Source organism: Malaclemys terrapin, chromosome 1 (genome assembly GCF_027887155.1).
Source record: "Malaclemys terrapin pileata isolate rMalTer1 chromosome 1, rMalTer1.hap1, whole genome shotgun sequence".
NCBI lineage: Eukaryota > Metazoa > Chordata > Testudines > Emydidae > Malaclemys > Malaclemys terrapin.
Window position 1 is genome coordinate 262,190,426 of NC_071505.1, and position 25,777 is coordinate 262,216,202.

At 39.6% G+C, this 25,777-nt stretch overlaps 1 protein-coding gene across 1 annotated transcript in view; it reads right to left on the reverse strand.

Annotated features, from left to right (window-relative positions):
• Positions 1-11,884: 11,884 nt before the first annotated feature.
• The window catches only part of UGGT2 (UDP-glucose glycoprotein glucosyltransferase 2), a 273,428-nt gene continuing 259,535 nt past the window's right edge, over positions 11,885-25,777 (reverse strand). The window contains exons 37-39 of the mRNA XM_054012252.1: positions 23,576-23,692; positions 20,947-21,091; positions 11,885-13,687 (exon numbers count right to left, since the gene is read on the reverse strand). Coding sequence (XP_053868227.1) covers positions 13,665-13,687; positions 20,947-21,091; positions 23,576-23,692 — 285 coding nt within the window. The 3' untranslated portion in view covers positions 11,885-13,664. The remainder of the gene's footprint in view (positions 13,688-20,946; positions 21,092-23,575; positions 23,693-25,777) is intronic.

The following is a 25,777-nucleotide window of genomic DNA, read 5'->3' on the forward strand; positions in this document are numbered from 1 at the left end:
GGTCCGTTACTGTGTGTAAACACAGCTGTTTACCTTATGTAGTGGGTAGGGGTCTAAGTAACTTTTATTTCAAATCAATATTTAAAATAGTTGTGTGTCTACACAAGCTAATTTCAGTAAGCCCAACAAACAGCATTCCTCTGTGCGGTAGAGCACATGCAGCACAGAACTATAGCTGGATTACAGAGCACTGCATATTTTCTTTCAAAAAACCCAAAACATTCATTTAATCTCTCTCCCCTTTCCATAGGCCATGACTGAGGGAAGAGAAAGTTACTCACCTTGTGCAGTAATGATGGTTCTTCAAGATGTGTGTTCCTATGGGGGCTCCACAACCCACCCTCCTCCTCTCTACTTCAGAGCCCTTGTCAAGGACTCTACAGAAGAGAAGAAATTGAGGGGCGTTAGCTTCATGGCGTGGCATGAGGAGAGACAGTGCATGTATGGGCCTAACGAATACTGATACCAAAGTTCTCTGATCAGCAGCACAGGGAAACAAGCACACCTACAGTGGAGCACCCACAGGGGACACATGTCAAAGAACCATCATTACTGCACAAGGTAACTTTCTCTTTTTCTTCGAGTAGTGTCCCTATGGGTTCTCCACTGTAGGTGACTTCCAAGCAGTATCCCCACTGGAGGGCTGGGTCAGTTACAGATGACAATACTGTGGAGCTGAAGATAGCATTGGAGGCAAAGTTCCCAGTAATCACAATGTTCCGTGAAGGTACGGACTGATGCCCATGTCGCCGCTCTACCTATTTCTGAGATATGGATATTCTTGAGGAAGATGACGGATGAGGAGATTGAAATCGTGGAGTGGGTTGAGTTGTAGGCCTAGTTATTTGAACAAGTCTATTGCGGTTTTGGTAACCTGGTGAGCCTTGATGAAGGAGCAGGCTTGGAGGAGGCAATAATCAAGGTAGGGGTAGATTGTGATCCTCTGGGAGTGTAGGTGAGTGGCCACTACTGAGACAACCTTGATGAATACCCTCGAGCCGACAATAGTCCGAAGGGGAGTACTCTGTACTGGTAGTGGTCTTGTCCTAGGGTAAATCCAAGGAATTGTCTGTGGGAGGATGGAATTTAAATATGGAAATAAGGGTCCTGAAGATTGGGGGTGCGGGTGAAAACCAGTCTCCCTGTTCCAATTCTGGAATAATCATTGTTAGTGATCATCTTGAATTTTTGAGCTTTGATAAACTTGTTGAGTGTTATGAGGTCTAGTATGGGTCTCCAATCTTCCTTCCTCTTGGGTATTAGAAAATAGCAAGAGTAAAAACTTTTGCCTTGTAGATGTTGAGGTACTGGTTCTATGACTATTAACTGGAGGACGTGATCTATTTCTTGTCATAGTAAACTCTCTTGAGACGGGTCCCTGAAGAGGGACAGGGAAGGATGTTGTGGAGTGGGGGAAGGTAAAGTGGATGGAAGACCCATTGGTCCGATGTTGTGTGTTCCCAGGTGCTGCAGAACATGGTAAGATGATAGGCAAATGGATAGGATAGGTTGGTCAGTTGTAGGGATTGAAGGGAGTGATCTGATACCTCAACCAACACATCAAAATTGATGTTTGGAGGCAGATTGTTGCGATGTGGAAGGTGGTGGACCTGATGGCTTGCATCTGGAGAACCTAGATTTCTTTCTTTTGAGATTCACAAAAACGTTGTCTGGTACTGAGATGTATGGGATTTATGTTGGTGCTGCAAACTAACTTTTCTCTTTTGTTTAGGCGTGTAGATACCTAATGAGCAGAGAGTGGCCCTGGAATCTTTAAGGGTATGGAGGACGCATCAGTCTTCTCTGCGAATAGCTTGGTGCCTTCAAAGGGAAGGTCTTCAACAGTCATCTGCACCTCTTTAAGGTAGCCAAAAAGGTGTAAGCATGATGCACATTGCATAACGACTACTGTGAAGATGGACCAGGCCACTGTATTGGCTGCATCAAAGGCTGTCTGGAGCATTTTTTGGCTATCAGCTGCCCTTTCCGGACAATAGCTCATAATTGGTCATGCTGTGACCCTGGGAGCTGATCAAATAAAGCTGTGGAGTTTTGAATAGTTAACATAGTCATACTTTGCTGTTAAGGCTTGATAATTTGTGATTCAAAATTGCAATGTGGCCGAGGTGTAAGTTCTCCTCCCGAAGAGATCCAAGCGTTTCCAATCCCTATCATAGAGGGTGGATCTCATTTGGTGCTGATGGCTCTGGGAGTTTACCGCATCCACAGCGATCAAGTTTGGGGAAGGACGGGAGGAAAAATTGATCTCCCTAGCCAGGACATGTGTTTTTATCAGCCCATTTACAAGTAGGCATCACTGATGCTAGGGTTTGCCATATAGTTTTTGTGGGGTCCAGGAGAGCCTCATTGATAGGGATGGCTATTCTGGAGAACGACAAAGAGTGTAGGATGTTAAGGAGTTTGTGGTGAGTGTCCTTGACTTCTTCCAGAGGTTTCTGCAACCCAAGTCCTGGAAGAGCTGGAAGTCATCAGCTAAGGATGGTGGAAGGGGCATGACTGCCTCATCTGCCCTGTTCCTCCACGATCTCTTCTGGAGATTCTGAGGTTCTAGATGCCGTAGCCAAGAGAGAACACCTCAGGGTCTCATGGGTGAGGCTCAAAGCCCGCATACTGTGGGGGTGATATGCTGCCAGGGATTCCAGTATGGTCACTGGGGCAGTGGAAAAGGTGGTGGCACCCATGGCTGGCCATACCATGGCAGTGGTGGGGCAGGCTGAGGGTAAACCTGAGGAGCCTCTTGATAGCGGCTATCATAGGGAGCTTGGGAGGAGTGGTGAGAAACAACCTCTTCTGGCTTGCTGTCTGATTCACCACTAGAAAGTTGGAGGTGCATGGCAGGGCACCGGAGAAGACTGCTGTACTTGGAGAAGACTCAGTATCCAAGCCCTGGTGCTGAGAAGAGGAGACTCTGGTATATCAGATACCCTGAGTTCTCTTGAGTGCTGGAATTCCAGCAGTGCAGACCAACCCATTGCCATTGGCGGTATGGAGGGAGTCAGGTATCTTGTCCATACCGGACACCCCAATGCTGGGTGGGGCAGTGATGGTGCCAAAGGTACAGTGCGGCCCAGCAGTCTTACTGGAGTGCTCCCTACTCCTATCTTTGTCAGTCAGTACTGTTGGCTAAGTGCCTGTTCCCATTAGGGCCTTAGGTGGGTCAATGGTACCTGCCACTCCAGATCTTTGTGAGCCACGGGTATTGGGTTTGAATTGTCTCGGTACCGATGATACCCAGCGTGCTGGAGATCTTCTGTGGCTAGCTCGGGGCTCATTCTGGAGACTCACCACTTTCTTTTTTTGATCACTTATGAGAAGGGTCGGCAGCTGATTTCTTCAACCCACAGTCCCTGGATGTTGAGGGCTTTGGGGAAGACTCACGACTTCCAGGTGACTTCTGGCACGGATCCAGGGAAGGTTAGAGGGTTGCCTCCATGAAGATGATCTTCTGTTTCAACTCCCTGTCCTTTCAAGACCTGTGTCTGAGTTGTTCGCAGAGACCACACTCCTGGGGACCGTGGTGTTCCCCGGGGCAGCGTATGCAGCAACAGTGTTTTGTCTGCCACAGGGATGGCCTCTTTGCAAGAGAGGCACTTCTTGAAGCCTGTGAGCTGGGCATACCCTGTTGGGGGAAGGGGTCCCTGACTAAAAATAAGGGTGGGGGAAAATCAAGGCTTTTTGTTTTGTTTTCAAAGAGAAAATAAAAAACTAAGACTGAGGAGACTAAATACTAAAAATGCTAAATAAGTGAATGATTGCAAACAGACTAATGGCTCCCTCTACAGCCAGGGGCAGTTGAAAAGGAACTGAGGAGGGGTTAGCCCAGGTGCTGGTTAGCCTCGTGGCGGGGAACAAGGAGAGACGGCATCTGTGTAGGCCTAAGGGATACTGCTACCAAAGTGCTCCGATCAGCAGCACAGGGATGCAAGTGCACCCTACAGAAGAGCACCCAGAGGGACACTTATTCAAAGAAGAATCCATTTTCCTAATTTGGTATTTTTTGCAACAGAAGCAAAAGAGAATTTTTTTTATCTGCATGTATATCATTAAATGAGGAGGAGGGCTAAAATATAACTCCAAGGGTCAAAGTTTAACATCCCTTTAAGACGAATGGGTCAATGCACATTTATTGATGCTATCTAGGGCACTCTGACTGGAAAATTGATAAAGATTATTCTGTGTTGACATGCTGTGGAAACTGCAGCATGAAGGGATACATTTTTCTAACAACATACTTCATTTTGGGGGGCAAATAGAATAGGAAATTGTCTGACTTCCATTTCTGATTGTGCAGGAAGAGCCAAGAGCCTGGGCAGTAGAAAGAGATAAATAGAATTCTCTGATTTTAATGCTGTTCATTAGTTTCCCTCATTGTCAGGGAGGAACTAGACTAGAAAAGGTTGAGTTGACCAAATATGTGGATGTAAGAAATAGGTACTAAAAGGGAAAAATGTTTTAAAACTATTTAGTGTTTTGGTAACAGGAAGTGTTAACTCCTCAGCCCTAGCAGTTAGGGATAAAGTAAAAATATTACCACTTATATTTGTTGAAGGGTTACTAGCCTTGCTGGCACATTAAAAGTTCATTTTAGGCCTCTCTTGAAAATACTAAGTGTATGATGTAAGATGGCTCCCCCTCAAACAAGTAACAAATTTCCTTCGCTAGTTAAGAAGTGACGTGCTGTCTACTGGTGGCACAGGTATAGAAAGTCAATGGTATAAACCACACACACAAGCTGAATAAAAACTCCATAACAGATGTTTGTAGCACAATAGCGTCTGATTTTAAAAAAAAACTGCTCAGCCCTACAGTTTGAAAATTAAAAAGTAATTTTGACCACTTCAACCCCTAAAAATTGACAGTTTCATTAACCTCACTGCTAGTGACTTTTTATCATCTATTTTATTTTTAAATAAGTTTCCCAACTTTTTTTAAAAAAATGGAAAATTGACATGTTAATGCTTAAGACAATATTAAAATGTGTAATACTGATTTATGGCAAATCCAATATTAAAACAGCCTTGCAATGAATTTATAAACTTGTAACATAGCTCAAAATTGCCCATGTCACACATTGTCAAGAGCAGGAAAATACCAATTATAACTAGACTGCTTTCAAGTATGTCATAAGTGAAAGTGAGAGTAGCATTTTGCATCATTATCAGACGCCTTTTGAGGAAAGGGATTACAGTTTTCTATTTAAGGAGGTGATTAATAGGAGGTTTCACTGGCAATTAGCTAGTCTGGCAAAGCAAGTTGGTGATGTTTAAAACTAGCTGCCTTAATGTGATAAGGAACTGTTTGTTCAGCTTTGCAAAGTAGTTTTATCTAGAAGATTTTTTTTAAAAGAGTAACATCTTTATATAAATAGAAATGTACATTTACTTTCTTACATCTAAAGAAATAAGAATCACAAATGTTAAAACCAATATTGGTAAGCAGCAAGAAACATGTCCTTGTTTCAAATTAGATGTCTGTTTTCTTGCCAATGGACCCTAAGTCTTTTTACAGAGTATCTTCTACTCACAAGTACTCATTTTAGGCTAGTCAATAAGACTTTTTTGAATGAATCATGTGCTGTCAATCTACTATATTTTCATGAACTTTTAACCAATAATAAAGATAGAAGGTAATTTGCTTGCCCAAAGTAACAATTTTATGCTTTAAGAATGAGAAACCTTCAAGTCTAACTTTGCTTATCCAACATCTGAAATTGTAGAATTTTTTATATAAAATCAAAAGAAACCTAAAAATTTAAGAATTATTTTCTCATGTCTAGGAATTTAGGAACTATTTTTGTGGCACTATATTTTCACATTAACTAAATATATTTATGGTGACTGATTGTATTACTGTATTAATTTATTTTCAAGGTTGTAAGTTTCAAATTTGGTCACGAATGCAACAGAAGGCTATGAAAAGTTCAGGTTTCTCATTAAACCAAAATCTGAAAACAGGTAATAACAAAATTCACTAAGCTGTAAAGAACAGAATATGGGGTGATGTAGCAGCTGTACGAGATTTTATACTTGGGTTTGAATATGTAATCTTTGTGAATAATTTCTCTCTAGCCTGGTGGTGAATATCATTGGCTAAATTATATACAAAAAATTACTGAATCTCTCTTCAGCTTCATGAAGGGAGCACATTTATGGGTGGAGAAGAGGCACTAATATACAGTACACCCTTCTAACAGGATAAGAACACTTTGGAATCCCAACACTGATGAGCTCCCTCAAAAAGGAGACTATTACAAACCACTTGACTGTACTTACCCTCCAATAACCATGGTTCTTTGAGAAATTGACAACATTTATTTCCTTTCTGCAAATGCATCCCGTGACAGTGGAATAATTTCCAGTAGCAGTGTCATTTGGGGCTATAGCTGTGCCCTAGATGCTCACCCGCTCTACATAGTTGAGGGCATAAAGGACAGAGTAGCACCAACTGCCCTTCTGTTTCTTCAATAAAACAGAACTGAGGGGATCAAGTACTCTATAGTAGGGGGAAAGGAGGGCAGGTCCTGGAATACCTTACATTAACTGTGGTTCTTCTAGATGTGTTGTAAGTAACAATCATTCTCTGTGATTGTCCCCAATTCCACTTCTGGTGACTCCAGTAGAGAACTCAGGGCCAGGAGGTGGGTGTTTGGAGTCTACTGGAAAAATGACTGTACAACAGCTCTGCCAAAAGGGTGACATTAATTTTGGAGCCCTCTACCACGGAGTAATGCTGGGTGAAAGTATGAACTGAATTCCATGTAGCTGCTCTACAAATTTCTGAAATTGGAACACCCCATAGACAAGTTGAAGAGTTTCTTTTATATGTGGTGGAATGGCTGAAATAAGTGCAGCTGGGTCCAAGCAAGCTATTGTGTTTTAATGCAGTTAGACACCCATTTAGATAAGGTTTGGATGGATATTGGCTGGTCCTTCATTCCAAGCCAAAAACTGACTAGAACTCGTGAATGATTTTGTCCTGCCCAGCTAATAGCAGCAGGTCCTGCCAACATCTAAAGTGTGAAGTTTAACTTGCCCCCTGGCTAGTGGGCAGCTAGATCAGTTGTATGAGGTGGTGCTTCCATGAGGATGTGTATCTGTTCTATTGTTTGAGCTGAAGTGATACACAGAAAGAAAGCTGTCTTCACAGACAGGTGGTATAAAGAACAGGTTGCTAAGGGCTCACAGGGCAATCCATAAACCTGGATAACTCAACAGTGAGGCCTGGAAGGGTGGAATCTGACTGGAGGAAAGACATGAATGAGGAACTTGGCAGCTGTTGGCTCTGAGAAGACCATTATGACTTTTGATAGGAGGAGGATGAGCAGAATTATCTGCTAAATATACTCCTGTGGAGCTGATGGACCGTCCTGAATGCTTTAGGGCTAGTAAGTAATCTAGAATATCTATTGAGGTTTCTAATGCAGTAGGTGCTTTTGTGTTCCCACACAGAGAACCTCTTCCATTTCACTGCATAAGTCTTCCTAGCAGAATCCTTTCTGCTACCAGCCAAAATGTTCTGGACTTCCATGGAGTAGGTTCTGTCCATGGCCATTAGCGAGCCAGCATCTAGGCTGTGAGGTGCAGCAGTGTTGGGTCTGGGTACAGGATCTGGCCCGTGCTCTGCATGAGCATGTCTGACAGCACCAGAAGTATGATTTGGGGGTGTGTCAACATTAATCAGATCAGCATCCTCTGGGCCATACTGAGGCTATCAGTATAATCAAGGCTGTATCATGCCTGAATGCCCTCAGGAGTCTTCAATAGACCATTCATGACTGTTTTGAGTATTGTTTTTGGAGCTGATCTGCTACGGTATTTTGCAAGGATCCAGGCATGAAGACACTAAAATAATTCAACCCTGTTGGAGGGAATTTGGTAACAACTATCTGCCGCCTTTAAGGCTGTGCCCAAGAAGTTGGGGTTTCCCACAGCTCCCCTAGCTAGTTCCAATAAGCCTTCATTTATTTGTATTGCCAATCTACTGGGGACCGAGGAGCACAGGATATCTAGCAGTTCACCTGACTTCTTGTGTACTATTTCTGCTAGAGTTTTCAGGGTATCTGCCACGCACTGGAGAAGCTCCAGGAAGGATCCAATAGATGGCACCCTGGAGGGGGGTGAGGGGGGAAGATAGTAAAGTAACAGCCTCATCAGATAAAGATGAAGAAATCATCATAGCTAAGCTGGACCTCTTGTCTCTTTCAGATCATCCTGTTCAGCATAAATCACACCACCAACTCACTGGACCAATTGCCTTCCTGAGATCTGTGATGGGAAGGAGAGCTGGGTTTAGAGGCAGAAGCAATGCATAGATCTCTTCTGCCCATTGTACCCTCATGGGGCACAGAATGGCCATGATTACATAGGGTGTGGTGCTGCAGGCCATAGAGATTACTATGTTCCTCTCAAGACTTCCTGATGCCTGCTTGTGTAGACCTGTCCTCTGGAAATCTAACTATATTAATTACTATAACTAGAACAGTAAACTGACAGAGAAAATCTGTGTGAAGAGATGCAGGTGCTGCAGAGGTTCCATCTCACAGCCATAGGCAATAAGCAGGAACTGTAGGGTGGTTGCAGCTGCTTCACCCTTTGTTTTTGGCTACAGGATGCAGAAGGGCATCCAGGTGCATATGGGGCCTTAGACACCGCTCTTGAAAAATATTCTGATCTTTTGTGCATGGGGCAGAAGAACTTAAGTTTACTAGCTGTACATGGGGGGGGAAGATAGCTCAGTGGTTTGAGCATTGGCCTGCTAAACCCAGGGTTGTGAGTTCAATCCTTGAGGGGGCCACTTAGGGATCTGGGGCAAAATCAGTACTTGGTCCTGCTAGTGAAGGCAGGGGGCTGGACTCAATGACCTTTCAAGGTCCCTTCTAGTTTTAGGAGATGGATATCTCCAAAAAAAAAAAAAAAAAAATTGTTCATTTTACACATGTACCTGTCAATATGGAAGAACTAGTGGAGGTTACTTCTACTCATCCAAATGAGAGGTCACTTAGATGAGTATATTGCATCTGATTATCTTTCCTCTATAAAATTTAAAAAGAGCAAGAATATAAAGAGTGAATTAACAGTAAATTAGATGAGGGATCCTTTCATCTTGCTGGATTTGTATGCTATGCAAAGATCAATTCTCATCTGTTCTTACGTTGACATGCTATGTTCAATGAGCCAATGCACAGCTTCACCCCAGAGAGAGAAGATTAAAAGATGTCACAACATGAAGTTGTTCAATTGCTAACTGTTCTTCACTCATTCTTAATCCATTTGTGCCTAGTAGTGGCTTACACACTTCTGACATCCATTGTTGGTGATGGATTAAACTGAAAAAGTCAGCACTAAATTATTACTAACTTACTGCACTCATTCTCTGAAAGAAGGGTGAAAAATATCCAAATGAGTTGTTTTAAGGTTAATATCTTTAATGTAAAATAGCTGAAATACACGTGCAGAAATTGCTAAGACTGAAAAAAGTGAAAATCAGCCTCTGATTTACAAACATTTAATAGACAAGGTTGATCTCTGTTACAGCAATATAAATCTAATTGTCTCTTGAACTCGATTTGTTAATTAAGTTTACACTATGTAAAAGATAAGAACTGATGAAAGGAAAGCAATGAGTTAAATTTTAGTGAAAGTCAGCATATGTATTATTTATTCCACAATTTTGGGGCAGATATATTTTAGCTTATTATTGTCTACTTTTTGTTCAGAATCCTTTCAGTAGGCAGCTTTGGATTACAAAGGCTTTATTTCCTTTTCAATCCAATACAATGTGTGTGTTCTTGGCAACTCAAAGAAATACATTTACAAATTTAAATAGGTTTGGTAGAGTGTAGACAGCTGGAATTATCATTTAATAGAGGAGGACATTCAGATGATTTTTGGTGCCAAACACTGGAACTGGAAGAAGCAAATTTATTTACATGCCTTATCAAGACCACTCAGGTAATCTGTAAAACATATTTTAGCAAGACACGCTGACAGAACACTGTTCAAAGGGAACTGGGATTCAGATCAGTAATAACTTAGTATTTGTAAGGTGCTTTGAAGATGACTAACACACAAATTTGAGTATAAAATGAGCAACTTACCTTGTAATAAGACAGTCTCTCAGTAGAAAACTTAGTGAATGGTATAGAGACGGTAGATGAGAAGCTTCTGTCTCATAATACAAGAAAGGAACATTCAGTGAAACTGAAATGTGGCAAATTCAAACCTGATTAAAAGAAATATTTTAACATACTGTGTAATTAGACTCTGGAACTCACTGCCCCAGGAAGTAGCTGAGGTAAAGACCTTAGCAAGATTCAAACAGGGATTGGACACTTACATGAATAACAAGACTATCCAGAGTTATAACAATTAATACTACAAGAGTACTGGAAGAGGTATAAAACTGCAGGTGTTAAACCAATCTAACTATTAGGGATTAGAATGAGATCCTCATGGGGCAGATTATCCCACATATGCCTATTGTGGGGTTTCTTGCACCTCAGTCTGAAGCACCTGGGGCTGGCCCAATGGTGTAGTGGTTAAAAAAAAAAAAGTGGGTAACCTAAACTCCATATTCCCCAAATGAGATGTGGATAAACTCAGTTGACCGGAGTTTACTCTTGATTACATTACTGGGTTAGTCTCTATCAGAAACAGGATACTGGACTAGATCAGTGGTTCTCAAACTTTTGTACCGGTGACCCCTTTCACATAGCAAGCCTCTGAATGCGACCCTCCTTATGAATTAAAAACATTTTATATATATTTAACACCATTACAAATGCTGGAGGCAAAGTGGGGCATAGGGTAAAAGCTGACAGCTCACGACCCCCTGAGGGGTCCTGACCCCCAGTTTGAGAATCCCTGGACTAGACGGCGTAAGGATCTGATGCAATATGGCAATTTCTATGTTCCTATGTATGTCAGCACCAGTTGGTTCACAGCTTCTGCTCCTGTGCTCTGAAATCTGAATCAAAGGATAAAATCATGACAAGCCAGGAAACAAATGAATGTTAGCATCTGTGGGTAGTTAGCAAAAAACGAATTTCTTGCTCTAAAAGTGAGAACTATACTCAATTTAAAAAAACAGAACTGAAAAACATTTTTCAGTTGAATAGACAACCCACATTTAAACAATATATTCTGAGCTACTCACTGGTTTCTTTATTTGCCTTTTTAACAACAAAGTTAAACACAGTCATTTTAAATCTAAACTAATATGAGATGTAGACCCAGAAACAATATATGCACATACATATAACAGCCAACAGGTTATATAAATTCTTCATTTGAGCAGCCCACTGATGGGCAATACCACTGCGTCTACTCCCCAGCCTTAACCACTCTTTTATATTACCCCTTTCACATTGGGAAAGTAATGGAGAGCCGGTGTTTTATTTTAATAGAGTACAGATATTTTAAGGTTGGTATGAGCCCTCTTCATTCACTCTAAGTTCTTATATCAGAGGGGTAGCCATGTTAGTCTCCATCCACAGAAACAACGAGGAGTCTGGTGGCACCTTAAAGACTAACAGATTTATTTGGGCATAAGCTTTCGTGGGTAAAAAAAATCTGAAAAAGTGGGATTTTTACCCACGAAAGCTTATGCCCAAATAAATTTGTTAGTCTTTAAGGTGCCACCGGACTCCTCGTTTTTTAAGTTCTTACATCTTACCCTAGAGGCAATCCATTATTCTGCAAATATTGCTGTGTTGTCCCCACCTCCAGGGTTTTCAAATTAAAAAAAAAAAAAAAAAAAAAAAAAACCCTGAAGAATCACTGCAATTTTTCCTTTGGTTCTAGTAATTGGCATCTAAATTTATTGTTTAACACAAAATAATAGGGAAAAGAGAAACACTGGAGGATCACACAGTTATTTTGTTTTATTAGGCCAATTCAGTGGCATATTTAATATTTTGTATAACATATACAGCCTGTTTCTTGTATCATAAAATATAAAATGATATTCTATGATGATTGAAGTGCTGCTTTATTGAAGTCTTTGAGAAGTAGTGACTGTATTTATTGGAACCCTTTATTTTACAAGCAAAACAGCATTTCAAACTGAAGGTTTTATATTAGTGGGCCTTTTCTTGAAAATATGCTTCCATAAATAGAAAAAGAAAAAGTAAAGTTGTAAAATATCACCTATAAACATATGCAACACTGCATAAAATAAAAGGAATCTGTCCCACTAAATCTTTTAAATAGTTCCAACAAATTGTTTTAGAAAATAGATATCGTTTAAACACTCAAAGAAAACTGATCTGTTTTCTTAACATTTAATCTTAATCCAATTAAATGGGATGTTGAGTAGAGGGTTTCATATAAAATGAACAAAAAAAAAATCTATATGCAAATTATAAACCTTTTATGGCTTTGTAAGAGAAATTTCCCAGCCAGCTAAGGAATAATGCTAACAGAGACAAAGAATTGCTTTAAAGATGTAGGACATTAGCTCTTTATTTAACAAAAGCTTCATAGTAGAGATCTGAAACTTGAAATTCCAAGAAAGAAATCATTGTGAAACATTAGTGCACATGAATGCAAAAGGACAGAAGTAAAATCTCAAGAAAAACAGCGATTTCTCTTACACTTATTAAGTCAATGGGTAGAATCTGGCCTTATGCAAGACAGTTCTTTTATTGCTGTTTAATTTTTTTTTAAAATGCTGATAGATTCTGTTTTTCAAGCACACTGTTCCAGTCTCTGAAATCTCTCCTAATTCTCTGTTGGACGCATTCTGATCTTGTTTTCAGGCAGAGTAATTATGGAACACAGTTACAATACTGTATTGCAGATACGGTAAAGGAAGTGAACATATAAAAGAATAGACTGTACTGAAATTTTAAAATATCTTTTGTTACAGAGTTTGTTTTGGATTAATATGTAACAAAATAAATAATGAAGTGTGACTGGCTGTAAGTTGACTTTTTTAAACAGATAACCTAGCGCATCAAGCTTGCACAATAAATTAAAAATTACATCCTTGGTTTTATAAGCTTTGAAATTTATTTTAAATATTTTGGATTGGTCCAAAGCTCTAGATTTCAGTAATAAACTGTTTTACAACTGCCCCTTGCAATTCTGTGATTTTTTCTTGTGAAACACAGTACATCTTATACGAGAAAAAACTGATGCATGTACATTATACTACAGAGTTTGAATATGCATAGGATAATCAAAACAATGCAAACTATTTTCAAGTATCCCTTTAAAATATCTGACAGTGTATAACATTCATTGACTACAACCAGCCAATCTCAAAAAAATCCCTATATAACTTAAATTTAAAGGGTCCAATCCAGCATTCCTTATAAACTGGGAGTGTTGGCTATGGGAGGGATGCAGGACCAGGTCCTATATATCAGCTGTCTTTGGGGGGCAGAGGGGGAGAATTAATGAAATAGGAATACGCACCGACCCTGGTAAAAACAAAACTATAAAATCTTCATATACTGATCTTACATTATCTATTCTTCCCATTCTGTTTGAATGCTTTAAGCAACATATTAGTTATAAAATGTTTGACTTCATAGATTGATGAAATGTTCAAAAATAGTGCTTCTGCAGTATGTACATCTTCCATTCCATCTCAGGTAGAAGATTCAGTTGTGCCACCACAGCTACTTTTTGGAAATGATGCTAAAGTTCATCATGTTTAAAAACTGTAACCAAAAAATAAAAATGATATATATTTGCTCATATTTAAGCAGCAGTGCTGTAATACATTCTAAAATGTTAAAAAGGCCCCAATATCTTCAGGAGGCTTTTTATTTATTCCCAGAGTCCTAAAAGTCAGGTCACATTTTTAAAAAGTCACTGCATTTTTTAGACCCTGCTAAAAACTGACCATAAGCATTCACAAATAATCAAAATGACCAAAGAAACTAAGTATTATTTAGCAACAGAGTACATTTATTTGCCTTCTAATTTTTGAGCCTTTAGAGTTCACATTTTCATGTTTTTCTCTGCAACTGGGGTGGAGGTGGTGGTGGTGGTGGGGCTAAAATATTTTTTAAATAAAAGTTGAAATTCTCACATAACTATCATAAAAGAAAAACAAACAAAACACTCCACCAAATATTGCAAGCCTCCTACTCATGAGAACTGTCAACAATGAGATTATACCAAGTTAAAGTTACATAAAGTAAATCAAAGATGCATTTGTAATTTAAAGCCCAAATACGTTGTGATTTCATTTTTTGTTATAGGTGGGCTAGTAGCCCAATGCTTCTCATTGTAAGACTCCATTTCAGTTGCCTATAACTTTGTCAAACTAACTGTTTGGGGAGAAATTTAACATGCTGGATTTCTGTCTCAGGCTGAACAATTTTGGAAAATTTCACCAAAATAATGAATCTGTTTCCAAGAATGAGCCATGGGGAAGTACACTGTTTTGCCAATGTTCAAAATGTTGGCAACTTTTTTAGAGTTCTTATATTTTGGAGCAGGGACTTGAAACTTGGCAGGGTGTGACCTTTGTGTCTGAGAGATGTCTCTTGACATCTTTGTGAAAATCCACCCAAATTTGGCCAGTTTATAAGCCTTTTAAAAAAACCCTGCAGTTTGCATATGCTCAGTAGAGACTTGCTCGACCATAGCTAAACTCCCCAAAGATTCCATCAGCACTGGGCATGCTTCAGACAAGGGATGACAAGGAACTGCCCTGCAATTGCAGAGCTGGACTGCTGTGGCCTGTCCTGGGCAATGGAACTGACAGAAGGGACATAGTCTCTGGTATGCTCTCAATGGCTCCAGGCAGCAACGAGGAAGCTGCCTGATGGGAATGCACAAAGGGATGGTGGGAGCAGCAGATTGGGATAATGAGCCTGAGGATGGAAACTGGGATTTGGAGGCTGGTCTGGGGACAAAGGGAGGGGAAATGGAGGCTGTGATTGGGAGCTGGGTAAAGGGATACTGCACTGGCTGGGCAAGAAGACTGAGACTGGGAGCTGTGGAGGAGGAGGCTGGGAACAAGTGGGGTGGGAGGTAGGAGGTGTGGGGGAATGGATTCTTTGCTTCAGTCTTCATGGCTGAGGATGTTAGGAGATTCCCAAACCTGAGCTGGCTTTTGTAGGTGACAAATCTGAGGAACTGTCATGGACTGAAGTGTCACGAGAGGTGGTTTTGGAATTAATTGATAAACTTAACATTAACAAGTCACCGGGACCAGATGGCATTCACCCAAGAGTTCTGAAAGAACTCAAATGTGAAGTTGCGGAACTGTTAACTAAGGTTTGTAACCTGTCCTTTAAATCGGCTTCTGTACCCAATGACTGGAAGTTAGCTAATGTAATGCCAGTGTTTAAAAAGGGCTCTAGAGGTGATCCCGGCACTTACAGACCAGTAAGTCTAACGTCAGTACCGGGCAAATTAGTCGAAACAATAGTTAAGAATAAAATTGTCCGACACATAGAAAAACAAACTGTTGAGCAATAGTCAACATGGTTTCTGTAAAGGGAAATTGTGTCTTATTAATCTATTAGAATTCTTTCAACAAACATGTGGACCAGGGGGATCCAGTGGACATGGTGTACTTAGATTTCCAGAAAGCCTTTGACAAGGTCCCTCATCAAAGGCTCTTATGTAAATTAAGCTGCCATGGGATAAAAGGGAAGGTCCTTTCATGGATTGAGAACTGGTTAAAAGAGAGGGAACAGAGGGTAGGAATTAATGGTAAATTCTCAGAATGGAGAGGGGTAACTAGTGGTGTTCCCCAAGGGTCAGTCCTCGGACCGATCCTATTCAACTTATTCATAAATGATCTGGAGAAAGGGGTAAACAGTGAGGTGGCAAAGTTTGCAGATGATACTAAACTGCTCAAGATAGTTAAGTCCAAAGCAGACTGTGAAGAACTTCAAAAAGATCTCACAAAACTAAGTGATTGGGCAACAAAATGGCAAACGAAATTTAATGTGGATAAATGTAAAGTAATGCACATTGGAAAAAATAACCCCAGCTATACATACAATATGATGGGGGCTAATTTAGCTACAAGAAGTCAGGAAAAAGGATCTTGGAGTCATCGTGGATAGTTCTCTGAAAATGTTCATGCAGTGTGCAGAGGCAGTCAAAAAAGTGAACAGGATGTTAGGAATCATTAAAAAGGGGATAGAGAATAAGACTAAGACTAAGAATAAGGCATTGGCCACTGTCGGTAGACAGGATACTGGGCTAGATGGACCTTTGGTCTGATCCGGTACGGCCTTTATGTTCTTATGGAAGGACCAAGATGCAGATCTGACAGTGGATGGGCAAAAAAAGTGGGACCAATAACCAGGGGGCGGTGAGAATGAGATTGAACAAAGGGTCAGGGACAGGGGGCTGGAAGTCTGTGGACAGGAAACATGGTTGAAGGAAGGGCTCAAACTTGCGGGGGAAAAGGTGGAAGAAGTGTGCCCACTAGAGAACACACTCCTCTAGAGCCTGGAATGGAACCCAAGATTTCTGAGTCTCAGAATTCCTGTGATGTCAGCAAATATCTGTGAAAACCACTGGCAAAGCATGTGTCTCATCTCCCTGTAATGATGATCCATATGGAGGGTGATAACCAACTGCTGCTATCAGTTAGTCTCTTAGCTCAAGTGGCAGAGGTCTGCACAGTGATTTTAAAGAATCCAACCATGCCGATGAACCATGTGGGTGTCAATATGATGCCACACTCTAGAAAATGGTTACTTACATGTACAATATCTGTTGTTCTTTGAGTTGTGCTGTACATGTATACACTCCAATGCAGGTGTATGTGCACCCAATGCACTCGAGTTGGAAACTTTTGCCAGCCATACCAGCAGGTGGTGAGTGTACCCCTGCTATACTCATGCGCCAAGTCGAGCGTTTAAAGGGGTGTGAATGCTGCCTTCCTCTCCGTTTCTTAGCACTGCCAGTAAGCTAAATCCAAAGTTGCAGGGAAGATGGTAGTAATGGTGCCAGTAGGGGTGTGTGGTATTTATATGTGGACAGCTTATCTTGAAGTACAATAGTTACTGTACACGTAACTAACTGATTTCTCCTTGGAGTGATTGTGCAATTTACATTCCCAGGATCAGTTTCAGGAGCGGTTGCCTGAGCACCAACTTCAAAGGGATGCTGTCCCACCAGTCTTTTTTAAATTCTGTTTTTTGCTTGGGGGGTGGGGAGTGGGGCAGAGGATAGGGAGGGTGAAAATGTTTTCTGCCCTGGCCAACGAAAGGGCTAGGGCTGCTCCTGTACATTCTACTGTAGGTGGCTTTGGACTACTTGAAAAGAGACTCCAGCACTGAAGTAATGAAGTTGGCGTAGTCTCAGGAAGCCTGAGTAACACCACAGTGTCTGGAGAAGGTTTGTACAGATAACCACATTGCTGCTTTGCAAATGTTCACTATAGAAATGTTGCTCAAAAAGGCAGATGCAGTGGCATGCGCCTTCGTGGAGTGGGCTGATATTCTAGCTGGAAGAAAGATGTTTGCTGGACTTTAGCAAAGCTTGATGTACTCACAAATCCAATGTTAATTATGTTAAACCATAACGGGTTGCCCTTTAATCCTGCCTGTTTTGAAGCCACCAAAATCTAGTGAGAACGGCTTGCTGCAGACGAGTCTGGGATGGCATACATAAAGAAATACTTGGATTCTTTCTGCGGGACTTGGTATATGATATGGGTCTATCATGATCTGAATTCAAAAAGGAGGAAATATAACTATCCTCAGTAAATTGTGGAGCAGTCCCTGTAGGCATCAGAGGAGGTCTCAGCCCTGGGAACACCCAGTGATATCCCTTGAGTACCAAAAGTTGACAAAGGATCTAATGGTGCTGATGGATGAGGCAGTCCAAATGCAGACAGATGAGTCAATGGAACCAAAATAATATCCATCGAGAAAGTGGACGGAACTACTGGAACTGTGGTGGTAAGTGAAGATGCCAGTGCCGGCAGTAATGGTAAAGTTGAGGCCATTGAGACTAGAACTGCACAATGCAACAAAGAGTCTGGGAGAGGGAGAGACAGAAGGTCTTTTGCCATAAAGAATGCCTGTGGCACCAACAGCAGAAGTGCTTGAATGCTAACACTGGTGGTACTGGAGTTGATGGTAGTGGGGTGAAGACATTAGTCTTGATGGTCCTGCTGGTGCTGCCTTGGACAGTACCAGTGAGCATCAGGGCTTATGACCAGACCTCAACTTGGCACTGGAAGACTTCGTCAGAGCTTTCTTCTGAGAGGAAGAATGAGACGTGAAAAGTGTAGCAGTCTTTGAGAGTGAGAAGAGTTTTGTGCACTTTGAGAGAAGATGATGAGCAATGTTTCTCACCAGATTTTGGTTTATATGCTGAGGCAGTCAGGTGGGCACTCCTTGTGAATAAACTCAGTCTATCCTCTCATGGTCAGGGTTGGGCTCTGAAGAGTGATGCATCACCTTCTAAGGAAGATGTACTTTAAGGCGGAAATCCCTCTTGTTCTTTTTGGGAAGGAGGTACAAATAGGATATTTGTTCTTCACATGTCCCTCGCCTAAGCAGATTAGGGAACTTTTGTTCCTGTTATTAACAGAGATCATAGGCCTGTATGTGGCACATTGTTTGAAATTTGGGAATTTCTGCACAGTAAAATCCCAGATAAATTCACTAACTTACTTACTACACTAAAATATTATTAAATTTAGCTACAAGAATAAACAAAAATGTCACCTAAAGGCTAGCTAACCAAAGCTCAAGCGCATCAGGGAGTTCCAACTCTCCAACTGACAAGGAGGCTGCAGTCATGCCCCTTTATACTGTCATCTTGGCGAACAAGGACAGCAGAGGTCTACGTGCTGCCTGCTGGTACGGCTGGCAAAAATCTCCGACTCAAGTGCATTGGGTGCACCTACACCTACAGTGGAATGTGTATGAGCAGAATCACTCTAAGAATTATTTCTGGGGTTTTTTTTCAGTTTGCTTTTTTAGAAAGCTAAGAAATTACATATAAAAACTATGTGAAAAGATTATTAAGGTTGCAAAGTCGAGAACTCAAAAGTTAGGAAAAAGCAATATTAAAGTTGCACACGTAACCTTATCCCGGTCCCCTTGTAGCATATGCATTATGATTAGGACTTCTGATTTTCAGTTTTAACTAATAAACACTGACAAAACAATCCCGACAACAAAAAAAGTGTTTATCCCATAAACACTGCAAAAACACCAGAAATGATTACTTGTATCTAAGGGCTTGTCTACACGGAGCAATAATGTGGACTATGGGGTGTTGCTTCTAAAGTGTGGTAATGCATGGTGCATTAGTTGGTCAGTGTAGACCTTACTGGTAAGCAGTAATGGTTCCCTAGTGAGTTTTAACATAGTGCTATTTTAAACAGTATTATGTTAAAGTGCATTAAGAACATGACAAAATAATATATAATGTAATGAGTAATGTATATAATATACATTATAATACATAAAAAAGCCCCTTCCCCACCCTGATTTTTTGGACCTCTACATAAAAAGCAAAAATTGCTAAAAATAACCCCCCAATGAAATAAAAAACCCTGAAAAACAGAAGCCCTATATTAATGATCACATACTGTTTTTTTCACATTCAGTGCACATGATGGGTATGAATCAGTGTTGTGGAGCAAAGATGACTGCTGTCTGTAAAGCCCCTGCCTCATTTCTTGCAGAACTTGGAAGGTGTGTAGCGAATGAGGTAGGGAACTGCAGGAAGAGAAAAGATGGTGGTGTGGTTCAGGCACCTGAATTCTGCCGAGGGGAACTAGATTCTATCCCTACCTCTGCTACAGAGTTTCTATGTGATGCAAGGTAAGTCACTTGAACCCAACTTTTCACAGGTTGTCACTAATTGTGTGTTCCTCATTTTCTAGGTACCCAACTTGAAACCCTAGGGTCTGACTTGCAGAGTGCTGACTACTCACAGCTGCAACTGCAGTCAATGGGAGCTGTACTTGAATATATAGAGTCCTATATAATGCTAACTACTCTGAAAAACTTGATCCCAGGTCTCCCAAACTGGACATCCAAAATTAGCAGATACTTTTGAACTTAATTTCTCTGTGTCTCTGTTCCCCATCTATAAAATGGGGATAATAGCATCCCCTTACCTCACAAAGGAGTTGTGAAAAAAAATATTAATATTTCTGAAGCACTCAGATATTACAGTAATGGACACCACAGAAAAGCCCAGGAGGAAATTAATAATGCTGTCTTCAGATCAGGGTTTGAATTATGTGCAGTGAATAAGACCTGGGTCCACATATTGAACAGTAAGGATAAAACAAAATATTAAACAGTTGCTAATAAGCAAGCACCAAGAAATCTGTTCACTGCATGAGGCGTGGGTAGTGTTGAAAAATACAAAATTATCATGTAATAAAAAAATACTATAATGCATATAAACAATGGGGCCAAATTAAAATTGCACAAGCATGTCCTAACTTTTGACTGCTTGACTTTGCAACCTTAATTATTTTCTTTTAAATTTTTTATGTGTAATTTGATCTCTCTCACTTCATAATATATTTACAAAGTTGACTCTGTTCATTAATCTGTATTTTGAGATACTATAGAATTTACACCAGAGATAGTATCAAGAAATGTTTTCTAGAGAATAAAACGAACAATCAAGTGATTATGAAGTAAATTTCAAACTGGGCTATCATTGCTGCCCAAATAAGTTTTAGTTTTGAGGACACCACAAAGTTAAACATTTTGGATGAAGTCCTATCCCTACTGAAGTCAAAGTAAATTTTGCCACTGACCTCAATAAGGCCGGGATTTTATCTTTTCAATGTAGTTTTTAGGCACAAAGGCATCATGTAACTAATACAATGTACACAACTTCCTCAAGAGTAGGGAGAATGACTCAAGGCACAATACATATGTATACTAGCCCCAATCTTTGCTTAAATTACTAGTGAGAAATAAGATAAACATGCATGTGAAAAATTTTATTCTCTTACCTTTTTGAGAAGACTGAGTCAAGTTTTTCTTCCCTTTTTCAATTTGCTTTATTAGCTTTTGTATTTCAGAGTCATACTGAACCCATTCTGGGACTATTCTCAATGCAGCCTTTAGTTTGGGTTCTTTGGTTTTGGGGTTATTGCACTGCAAGTATAAAATATATCACTCTCGAAAAAACACCAACCATTCTAAGTAAACACAACTATTCTCTTCAGCATTAGTGATGGAAAAACAACAGGTCACTAAACAGAACACTGCTAAAAACTAGCTACAAATTTAAAGACTAGGACAACAATGAGTGTTTCACTATGTATCCCTTTTGAAATCAATGTGGACTATAAATTCACTGGGAAACAAACTATGCCAAAACAAATTTTGAAAGTTTTAAAGAAATTAAATAAACAATTATGCAAATTGGCAAAAAATCCACCTATTAATATTTTGCAGTACAGCAGAACACAATAGAACTATTATTTACCATACTTTCCAGTCACTACTCCTTTAATCATTCTAAACATCGGGGTAACATTCTTTATATTTGATAAACAGGACCATCTGTCACTAGCCCGTAGGAATGTCTTCAGTCTCCTATATAATCATTCATCTCTCTCAATTACCTTATGCCTAATTAGCTATTTTGTTAGCGTTACAAATCACTTAAAGGGCAACATACAGAATGAAATGGTCTATAAACCAAAATCTGATAGTTATTTAAACCATTTTTAATTGAAATACTTTTCATTTCTATTGGGTTCCTCTTTGAAGAGATAATCAAATATTTTGTCAAGTGCCCAGGGGTACTGTAAGCTTGGGAATGCTACTTCAGGAATTGCCAAGTATTAGAAATATACTGATAACTGAGATCTCTGTCTCTCTATCTAGGTCTATGAGACTCTTTTAGTGGAGCCTGCAAAAGACATTGATTAGCTGGGCAAAGGGATTTAGGAAGTAAAGGTAGATGGAAGTAATGATAAAAGGAAAAAGACCACACCGTCAGACTGGTAAATTAACTCAAACTGATTTAAAAAGAACTCTAATGCTTTAGATATATAGGCCAGAGCAACACAAGACTTAAAAAAAATATATATATATTCCCCTGGCCACTTTGTGATCTTTGGATTGGAAAAAGCTGAAGAATAATGAACTGATACTTACATGATGGTACAAGGGAAGAAGGATCAGCAAAATAAACCCAAGGCGTTACTCATGTTGATTTAATTTATATAAGGTAAGGCATAAATAATCTCTCTCAAACAAAAACTCATCTATTCCCAGGAAGGTATGAACTAAGCATAGAGTTGTATGGCATCTTTTTTACTTTCATAGTGTTAGGGAATAAACATTTGGTCACTTCTTGTACATTTCTATTCTCTGAAATATTATGTCTGATAATTACAGATGGTCAAATAATGGAAAAAATATTCACAACTTCTGCCTCTGCCTAATTCTTTGGCAAAATTTCGTTGACAGAAATGTTCCATCCAACTCTATAAGTAATCCTAGAAGTGGTTACAGCTGATTTCCAGGAGGTAGAAGAGCCCACCAATCAATTCTCCTCACAATAGCTTACTCTAATAAAAGCAAAAATGCTAGGAAAGCTATAAAATATACACAATAAACCTTTGGTAACAGACACAGAATGATGATTATTCTTCAGAACAACTATGGCTGGCTCTATAATCTGAGATCACGGTGGGTCAAGACTGCTAAACATATGCCTTCAGAAATAAGTTACAGGTAAGGAACATTCTCTCCCTCCTCCAAGCCCTTCTCTACACACACTTTTCATAGTATGTTGTATACATGCACGCATACCGCCCCCATAAGTTAAAGTAATACTCATATGATAAATTATGAAATCATTCATATATCTATCAAGTTCTTTTCATCATTTGACCTGAATTCTGCCCACCAATTCATCTCTCCAGAACTTAATCCAACATTCCAAATCCTTACATAGTTCCCAATAAATTGCTATTGTTTAAAATCAATGTTCCAGAAAAATATTTTTTTTCCTACTCTTTTCCCCAATATGGAATATCTCCCTCAAATTATGCCTAACAAGTCTCTTCTTATATCCCCAACCTATCTGTACTACTGAGGCTGACTGAGTATTAAAGGCTCACTGCCCATACTCCTCAAAAGGAGGCTGAGCCTTTCTCTGCTACAAAGGGAGTGTAATACTGGCACACAGGGACCAAGCACACTTACCAACCCTTCAAACACCTTACCATAGTTCTATTGTTTGCCTGAGGATAGGGGAAGGAGAGGGAAACTATATAGGACAGTGGGGAAAAGAGCTTGCTATTATCCAGTACAGTCCAGCAACCTCCAAAGCTGAAACTGCAAATTAAGCAAAAAATTGGGAAAAGAGCTATTCCTGTAAGCTGCTCTGAGAGGAAAGGAGGCATATTACTGGGCTTCAGCCACTTATACAAGGGTAATTTGTGTTCCAGAACTTTCCAGCACAGCTGCCTCCATGTCACTCAGTGGGTGATAGTAAAACCGGTAGCCATCAGAACTGACAGGGTCTTGTATATGAGTACAGAGCTAAATTTCATATCTTGTGAAAATTGAAGAAACTCAGGTTAATAAAATGACAGTTTCATCAACTCTTAATTGACTTACCAAATCAATTGTTTTAGCCTTTTTCTTGGATTCATCGTTACACCAGGTTTCACACCAGAGCCATTCTTGAGGGAGAGACTTAATGGCCAATTGATGAATCATATTATTGGGAAGATCCTGCACAAATTATGTAACAAAGCATATCAAAATTCAAGGTTACTAATTTTGTGATAATAACCAGTTACCAAAAACTGAATTATAGCACTACTACTTGGAGACAGTAGAGAACACCTCTCTCTGTTTTTATTTCTGTGAGGTATTTTTACTTTCTAAGTTTCTCTCTCTGTGCTTGTCTGTTTGTTTTTTAAATTGGTTAATAACTGCTAGTCTTTGGTATCCAGTCCCATCTCTTAATTATAATATGAGTACGGAGGTTTTCCTTGTATTGCCATAATGTGTGGTCTTCTGTTAGATTCAATTCATGTTCTGATATTTGATGCAAGTGATACTGCTTCTATCTGATATTTATGGGTCTGCTTCTGCAACCTTATTCACAGTAAGTGCTACTCAATACAAAAGTTGTAGAATTAGGTCCTGTGAAATTATCAAAGCAAAACTGAATCACTTCCCATTCCCCAAATGTTCAAAACTATTTTTCTTAAATCCTTTCAAGAGCACAATGCTAATACTGCATTCTACAACCCATTTACTTTTTATTTTATTTTTAAAAGAAAGGCAGACTCCAAAGTGCTATTTTGAAAAGGGTAAAAGTAATAAAAGTCTTTCCTATGCTCTTCTCCTAACTCAAATGTCCTTGTTTTTAACCCATATTTACACAATGGGTTGCAGATGCCTATAGTTGATAAAGAACCAATGTATGATCGAGCAATTGACTGTACAGTTTATGAAATATACTTAAGAGACCAAATAACCAGTGTCAGTTAGGTGTATTGCTATAAACCAATAATAGCAGCACAGGAAAAAGGTTCTATGTGATACCAATCTCAGGGAAGCCGTCTCATGCAACATGGTAACATTCACCTTATATAGAAGGTGTGTTCCCAAAGTTACATCCCTAAAGCCACCTTTTTATACTTTACCTGTTTACAAGTAAATGGTACTGTATATGTCATGTGAAACTAGATTTAACCAATCAGCTTTCTATCTTTTTTTCTGGTACCATGGTGTACCCCTTATCTCTTTGTTCTTAACGCATGCATTCCAAGTAGCAAGGGGTGTGAAGTCAACTTCTTGGTTTGTACAAGGGTAGAACAATCACGTCTTGTCCTCTTCTTTTGGAACACTGCAGTACTGGCCTGTGAGAATAAATCCCTAACTATTGCTATAGTAAAATAATATGTCCTGATACTGACAATTTTCCTATCTACTTAAGTCAAATCTTACTTCAACTAATGCAAGGTGTTATGGGGGCACTTAGCATAAGAGAACACAATTATAGTAAAGGTGTAGGCCAATTTAGGCTATATAACTGCTATAATATTTGTGCTTAGTGCGTACTACTATATATGTGGTGCAGATAATGCATATAACTAATGATGTTAATGCCCATGGTTTGTTGTGTATAGGGAACAGGATCTAAGAATAAGTGTGATATCACCCAAAATTACAAAGCCAGCCTTGCACAATATATCTTCAGATATTCAGGTCCAAAGTTAAAAAAATACAGATGCAACTGTTGCATCTGCTGATAAGCAATTTTGCACATACCCACTGTGTTTATATATGAAAAAGTAAAACTCAATATCCAAGCACTACTATACTCAAATCTTTTTATTTTCTTGACAATTCATAATGTATTATAAACAGGAGAGAATAAAATAACATATTTGTACTCGATTTGTAAAAGATCTCATGCATTTTAAAATATGTACACCGCTACCTCAATATAGCACGACCCAATATAACACGAATTTGGATATAACGCGGTAAAGCAGTGCTCCGGGGGGGGAGAGGCTGCGCACGCCGGTGGATCAAAGCAAGTTCAATATAACGTGGTTTCACCTATAACATGGTAAGATTTTTTGGCTCCTGAGGACAGCATTATATTGAGGTAGAGGTGTATCTAGATAATAACATGGAAAGATTATACTAAGTCTGCATCAAGTATCAAGATACTTAGTTACATATTAACTTAAATTTAATGTTTGCTATTTTGCAAAAAAAGTTCCATGAACTTGGGGAGATCTAATCAGTGGACCATTACCATCTCAAATTCAAGTGAAACCAGATTGTTCCTCTACT